This window comes from Salvelinus sp. IW2-2015, linkage group LG15 (genome assembly GCF_002910315.2).
Source record: "Salvelinus sp. IW2-2015 linkage group LG15, ASM291031v2, whole genome shotgun sequence".
NCBI lineage: Eukaryota > Metazoa > Chordata > Actinopteri > Salmoniformes > Salmonidae > Salvelinus > Salvelinus sp. IW2-2015.
The window spans coordinates 61,622,332-61,630,391 of NC_036855.1; the positions used below are offsets into that span (position 1 = coordinate 61,622,332).

At 47.4% G+C, this 8,060-nt stretch overlaps 2 protein-coding genes across 2 annotated transcripts in view; one reads left to right on the forward strand and one right to left on the reverse strand.

The window, feature by feature from the left end:
• LOC111974789 (RNA-binding Raly-like protein) overlaps window positions 1-8,060 on the forward strand; it is a 294,018-nt gene that overhangs the window by 65,164 nt on the left and 220,794 nt on the right. The window lies entirely within an intron of this gene.
• Window positions 5,400-8,060, reverse strand: part of LOC139028757 (C-type lectin domain family 18 member A-like) — a gene marked incomplete at its 5' end in the record, with an annotated part of 9,326 nt that continues 6,665 nt past the window's right edge. Inside the window, 4 exons of the mRNA XM_070446844.1 lie at window positions 5,400-6,750; window positions 7,306-7,402; window positions 7,545-7,674; window positions 7,811-7,917. Coding sequence (XP_070302945.1) covers window positions 6,618-6,750; window positions 7,306-7,402; window positions 7,545-7,674; window positions 7,811-7,917 — 467 coding nt within the window. The remainder of the gene's footprint in view (window positions 6,751-7,305; window positions 7,403-7,544; window positions 7,675-7,810; window positions 7,918-8,060) is intronic.

Below are 8,060 nucleotides of genomic sequence, written 5' to 3' on the forward strand. Positions count from 1 at the left end.
CTTCTCCACGCCCCTCCCTCGCCTCCTACCTCACCCACACCCCTCCTCTCCCTCCCTCTCCTTCCCTCCCCCCCTCCCCTCCACCCACCTCACCACACCCCACATCATACTGACACACCTCCACACACCCACACCTATACTGGTAGAGGCATACATTGTTATGCGTCGACAGAGAACACGCCACAGCATACTCGTACTAGGGCACAGCACCGCACACGTACACAACACAAAACATAATCCAGGAAAGGAAATGATGCGAGACTGTAACCACACGACCACCACCACACATACACCCCTACTGTCACTGTCACACAACCCACACAGTAAATAGATATTCCCCACTCAACCCGGTCGAAAGCATTTCTCAGCATCAAGAGAGCTGACAACTCTGGGCTGTAGAGTTGAGTGGGGCAGAAACAGAATTAAATAGTCCGGGGCATACTATACAAAGATTGCCTACCTGAAGATAAATCCCAGTTTGGTCACAGTTAATTATAATCGGCATCCTGTCTCTAAACGGAGCGACGAGGAACACCATTAGTGGAGATGTTATACACAATACTGTACACAACCCACACAACACTACACAGTGACTGTCATCCACACTCAGCTCCTACCTAAAATAACCTGGCGTGAGAGGACCTTAGTGAGAATGTTATAATCAGGCATCCCTGTCTCTAGAGACTGGCACATGAGAGAGACTTCAGTGAGCACATAACGATTCATCAATACACGACCCACATCTGTACACACCCTGCACTCTCCTAAAACGGAGCGAGAGGACTTAGTGAGAATGTTGATTTTTAGCACACACATCACGCATCACCCACACCTCAGTATCTCGAGATACAGGAGCCAGCAAGACATGGCCAAACCTTAGTGAGATGTTATACACAACTCGGCACACACCACTACACTGTACACAACACCCTGTCTCCTAAACGGGCGCTGGAGACAAGGACTTTATCTGATTAGGAGCAATGCGATTATAAATCGGCATTCCCTGTCTCTAACGGAGTGAGAGGACCTTAGTGAGATGTTATAATGCGGCATCCCTGTCTCTAAAACGGAGACAGAGGAACCTAGTGAGAATGTTATAATCCGCCACCACCACACACGTCACCTACAGTCCCTCTAAAGAGCGGCAGCGCACGAGAGGAACCCTACTTACGGTTGAAGAATGTTTATAATCACCAAACAGCACACCCCCGCCACGAGTCTCTAACCACGAGGTGAGGACCCTTAGTCACGAGAGATGTTATCAATCCCACGGCACACACCATAGTAGTCACTCTAACGGCGTGAGACGGAGACCTTAACGCCAGAATAGTCTGCCAGCAATCAATCAGCACTGCTCACCTGGTCTCTACAACGGAGCGAGAGGCACCATTACAGTACGCGAAGAATGTTATAATTCAGCATCCACATCATCGTTCTCGTACAACGGAGCGAGAGACCTTATAACGTCGCAGAACGTTGATTGCAACATCACGCACACCATCACATACTGTACACAGCCTCATAACAACCCAGCACGCGAGATCACTGGGTAAGACCAACTCTATCAGTCCACAGAGAAAATGTCTATGAGATTCAGCGAACCCACACATCCCTGTCTCTAACGGCGTGACAGGACCTTAGTCGAGAATGTTAATAATCAACCCCACATACGTACACCTGCCAGTACCTCAAATCGATGCGTCAAACTGACTCTATTACGAGTGAGACATGATCCTACTAACAACCATAACAGACAACACGCTAGCTCATCTAGCGCCACGTAAGCGAGCACACGCACGCGAGCACACTATCACGATGAGACATGTCGCACTCAACCTAAACTACAGCGCGAGCCACAGTACATCGAGTGCCAACACGCGCTACTAGCACGCCGGAGCAGACAAGCAGCCATAGTCCTAGGGGATTCTTGTCTTTTTTTAAAGCAAACCGGACGAATAAGTCGCCTGGGGTGTCTGTGCAGTTCTGACTAGAAAGGCAATTTCTGTCCATTGAGGCTGAGGATAGGGATAAGTTTTTAGAGGAGAATGCTTATAATTCAACAGGAGCCATTCAGGACCCAGGGGCTTTAAACGCTCTGCATGACTGGGACTGCCAGAGAAGCTTCCATCCATCACGTACTGAGGCATCCACCTATCGAGCAATTAGCTGATACACTGACAATTGAGACACGAAGCACATCTGACACGACTATCTCAAAATAATGCGAGTACAACAATCAACGCAGAACTCGCTACGAATCGGAAGCACAGCATTACGACCTAGATAAAACGCGAAGAGCAGGAGCGCTAGAACTTACGACTTCTCCAATTCGAGATCATTGCGTGTGGTAACGTACATCTGGACTATTCGACTAGCTACAGCTACATACTCAGTCATATGCAACCACAGCGTACACTTCCAACGCACCCCAGTTGACTGTAGCTGCTCTAGGCACGCACAGCGCAATCGATCTCAAGTAGTGAGAACCACAATCACAACTTGGCAGCTACTCATCGCACACCACCAGCTGTATCGAGTCACTCCACAAGAAGTGTCTTTCACCACACAACCTCGACCTAAAACAGAAGCTGCTCCGTTGTTTTGGCACACTATGCGCGCGCACATAAGTACTTTGTCCAACTATTCCACACCAGCGCGATCTGAGACAGCACTAGTCCAGCCAGGTCTATCATCTTTGTAGATTCAGGTAGCATCGGACGAGCACCACAAAGGCATCCAATCACTTGTTGTCACACCACACTCCTATATAGCAGCTCCTACTATCATACTGTACACACACACCACACATACTGTAACACACCGCACGTGCACCCACATCACCACCATACTGTACACAGCCCAGCACACCACGCACGCTAACGCTTAAGCGTTTGAGCGCTGTTTATGCTATACTCAATACAACACACATGCTGTGTACGAAGTAATTGTAGCCCCTTAGAATAAGGTTCTAAACACACCATACACACCAGCTACACGAGCTAGGAAGTCCGACACGCTACATGGCATAGCGGCGAGCGGTAACACAAGATCCTGTAAAAAGACACTATCTCACAATGAGACTAGAAACTAACAATATTCACCTAAAAGCACACCAGGGAGTAACGATAAATTAGTGGGTCAAAGTCACCTACGTGCGTTGTGACACAGTACTGTCTGGAAAGCAGATATCTTATCTGGATCAGGGCTATGGTCTGAGATTAATGATGCTGTGATATTGGCCCGTTAGTTAACAAAAGGAAGAATTCTATTGTTCGCAGCAGGAAACAGTCAATTCCTAGAGTATGATTGGTGGACCTGGAGAAAAAAGGAGTACTGCGCATAGGACGTCTGGCGACAGGACATCGACTCTCACTCTACCATCAGCGAATCACCCAAATGACATCTAGGCACAATCTTAGCAAACGAGATAAACTGTTGACATCACCCACGTGCACCCACAACGCGCCCTTGATTTTGAAATTACATTGTTGGGCTTCGGTCTGGATCTGTACTAGACTTGGACAGCACACTAAACTAACAATTGCGTGAATATCTCCAGCCCAATACATCCCACACACACCAGCACACATTAACGAGTATTCACACAAGACCCACGAGTACTCAGGTAACAGCTGAGACCCAGCACGATACATCAAAGCACAGCATGATATTTCTTGAGCGAGTCATCACCTCGACATTAGGACCACACAAGAGGCCTTAGCAAGACAAACATCACCTTGTAGTGCTAAACCACCATCTTCCCCACACATGACACCAACACTGAGTAACTACGCAATTAGTACTGAACATCCCATTCGAGCGAGCCACACGATACACGATAACGGGGTGCCTTCATTCAGCCACATGCCACGACACTAGCACGACCGACTCACTAGTGAGTCCTGTACTCATGCCACCCAAAAGGTGTCATGGCAACGCTTGAGCACATACATAGTAACACCAACTCGGGCTAACCCATCCTCTCTTTGTTTATCATGTCACTGGACGGAAGAAGTGGGTCTCTTGAGAAAACAGCTGTCCGACGTAAGTGCCCTTAAGATACACTACATACTCGCGTCACCATCGGCCTAACCGCTCGCCACACACCACAACATACTTGTGCACACTGCCGTACGCACACACATCTGCGCATCTTCACAGCAGTGACGTGTTGCACCCAACCGCACACAACGCCACTGTAGGAGCTCAGCACCTAACACATGATGACATGTACACCACTAGGCCCACACGACCTCATAGAGCTACAACCAGCTGAATGGGAATGCAGTCCACGATCACAGTCGACCACAGCGACGCCTGAAAGGCAGAGCGACTAAGAACATATGTACACACACATCAAACAATCTGATCGCAGCAACGAAAAAGCTTGGACCCTATGCTGCCCCTCATAACCCCATTCCATCGGAGTGCAAACACGAAGCTGCACTGCTGAGCACTCAACTATCAGCACACAAGAGCAATTACTAGCTAACCTCTCTCATTGGCCTTGTTTTCACATTTTTGGGCCCAAAAATGGAACCGCCCAACAGTAAGGGTAGGTTAAGGAGCGAGAACACATACGAATAGATGGGAGCTCTCATCTCAGGCTTGACAAATAATTCACCATCCGCGAGAGGAGACACGTGCCGAATCATGCACAGCAGCGGCAACCTCAACCTCTAAGAGCACATAAATCACATACGGTATCTATTCGCGATTCTTCTACTATCTCTGTAAGTTCTCGGTACCTCACATCTACCCCTCATTTTAAATCCTCAGTTTTTCTAAATTCTCCTTCGACATTCTCAATCCTCACAGTAAAACTTCCCTCTCGTCTCTCATGTCAGTCTTCTCAGGTCATTCATCATCTCTCTCTATCATCCTTCTAAGACACTGGAAACAGCCACACCCATCCAAAGAAAATATTTCTCTCTTCTCCCGTCTTATTCTTCTCTCTCTCTCTCTCTCTCTCGTCTCCTCTCTCTCTCTCTCTCTCTCTCTCTCTCTCTCTCTCTCTCTCTCTCTCTCTCTCTCTCTCTCTCTCTCTCTCTCTCTCTCTCTCTCTCTCTCTCTCTCTCTCTCTCTCTCTCTCTCTCTCCTCCTCTCTCTCTCTCTCTTCTCTCTCTCTCTCTCCTCTCCGTCTCTCTCTCTCTCTCTCTCTCTCTCTTCTCTCCTCTCTCTCTTCTCTCTCTCTCTCTCTCTCTCTCTCTTCTCTGTCTGTCTGTCTGTCTGTCTGTCTGTCTGTTCTGTATCTGGGTAATTGTGTGGACCCCTCAGGCTCCCTGTGCTTTCCACTTATCATTTTATTGCCAATTAAACAGAACACATCAATGCAGCTTCACAATTATACCTTCAGGGGGGTACGAGAGTGTGTGTGTGTGTTGTGTGTGTGTGTGTGTGTGTGTGTGTGTGTGTGTGTGTGTGTGTGTGTGTGTGTGTGTGTGTGTGTAGGGGAGCTATTAATCACAGTCAAATCCGTTCATTTCACTCTTTGTTGCTCCAATGAATCTTTTGTTTTAGAGTGCTTGTGTAGAGGGGGTTGAGTAAAACATGATCCCAGCTAGTCCAGCTGTGTTCTCATGTGTTCTGTTTTCACCAGCCTTACCACTCCACTTTGAGCTCTGGTCACACACACACACCCACCCACACACCCACACACTCCTCTCCACTGACCCCTCTCTACACAAAGGCTTCTCTCTCTATAAGAAGAGAGAACCGATGGTTTTCCATCAATCGGCACCAGGAGATTCAGAGCTTTTAAACGGTGAGCTGTTAAAAATGTCCAGCAACACTGACTGGATTAGGACGGCCCTGGATGATCAATATGAGATTGCAGAGCTCGCCACCTGCCTAGAACACACACAATTAACCAAAACCAAACAAACAATACCACCCTCCAATTCTGACTCCATCACACTGGTGAATTATAGAGGGGAGAAATGTGTGTGTGTGTTTAGACACTTGGTGCAATTGTAGGCCTGACGTATATCGATCTCTAGAAGGCTCTTTATGAGGAGCCCTGAGTGCCATTGATTCCAGCTGAGTGTATCATTAAAATGTGTGGGCCGTGTCACACAGCCTCTCCCTCATAAACACAGACGGTAAACACTGCACCCAGATCAGGAGTTAGAGCTGTGATGTGTTTATGTGTTCTCTGCTCGMGTTTTATACTGAACACTCACTTTGACTCCAGCATCCCTCAGCCAGAGAGACCAGGTAAAGATTTAGGGTCCTGATGTCTTTCCCTTGCATGCTGATCTAAGGTCAGTTTTGTGTTTTCTGCTGTGATGGTAAGGGTAGGATTTGGGGATAGTAAGCTGATCCTAGATCTGTGTTGTATGGGTAACTTCTACCTATAGTGTTTGAACTTCTCTCCATCTGTCAGGATTTTTTAGAAGCTGCTGTCAGTCTCTCTCTTAATCTGTTGTCATGGTGATGTCAATGTCCAACAGGTGTTTTAAACCACCTGCAGGTTTAGAGAGTTTTAAGATATATCAGTGAATGCTACATCTAATGGTAATGAGTCTGGATGCAGTGTGAGGACAGATTTCCTTGATTAGAATATCTCAGCATCTCTCTGTGTGTTTCTCTCCACCTCTCTCTCCCTCCCTCTCTTTTCACCTCTCTCTCTGTCTCTCATGGAGTTGTGTTCTCTCACCGTACTGGCAGATGTATCGGTTGCGTGTTTTACAGCGCTGGTCGTTCCAGTTGAAGGCGCTGGAAGCCTGCAGCTCCACACAGTTCCCAAAGCTGCAGGGAGAGGGACACGAGGGAGAGGAGAGAGGGAGGAAGAGTGAGATGGAGGGGACACAGAGACATCTGGTGGTCAGACAGAAGATAACATTCTGCTTTCAAACACAGTAGCCTCAATGTCCAGGGCCCGTATCAACAAAGCATCTCAGATAAGGTGTGCTGATCTAGGATCTGTCCATATAATCATATTCATTTTGATCTAAAAGGAAAAACTGATCCTAAATCAGCACTCCTACTCTGAGATGCTTTGTGGGTATGGGCCCAGGCTTCTCTCCTCCTGACACAGAGGGTGAGGTGATAATGTTAGGCTACGTGAGACTATACCTGTGTTCCACACAGTATAGAATAACCATGGTGGTAGAAAATATGTTCATTCCAGTAAAAAATATAATGGAGTCGCATTTGCAGTGCCTCATTCCACCTGCTTACTGTAGATTCTGACAACAATAATATTATTTTATGATTATCCATTCAACAAGGTGATGTGATAATAGAAAGTTATAATTGTTGTTACTATTATCATTAAGTTGTCAAAAGTTATGACTCTCTCACCCCTGGTTGTCAGGCTGTCCAAAGGCGAAGCTGCTGTATGTGGGGATTTCTCCTGAGTCCCAGCGGAAAGAGTCCTTCAGAGGTTTATATGTCAGCCCTGGACACAATACACACAGCCTTACAGGACYCMTATCCTRATCTCACCTTGACACATCTCAATGCTGCTCACACAAACTCKCAAAGTCAGCCTGTCAAKGCTATTTGGCTGTARGTAMAGAAGGACAGMGAAAGTGACGTACCGATCCAGAAGTTGCGTGTCTCAAAGTCGGGGTCTGTGACCTCGTTGCTGGTCTCCAGCTGGCTGAGGTAAAATGTGAGGATGTCCTGAACCTTCTGGTTGTGGATCTGGGCCAGAATCCCCCCTCGCTCCTGGGGTCCAAACAGAAACCACAACATGGGTTACACTCACTCACACACTCTCACAATCTCACACTCTCACACTCTCACACTCACACACTCACACAATCTCACACTCTCACACTCTCTGTCTCTCACTCTCTCTAACCTGACAGCGGGTCTTGGCTCCATAGTAGGTGTCGACCTCTGGAGACACCATGAAGCACTCTCCATCTATCCTCACGTCACAGCTGTGGAAGGGAAACTGCTGCTTCTCTACAGAAACATAAGCAACACACATTAGACCTCAGTAAAGAGACACCAGGCACTGACCATCCATCTTGGCTCAAACTCAATGTACAGACCGCAGTCCATTCTGGTCACAATAAACACTATGACCTTTTATCATTTTGATTTGC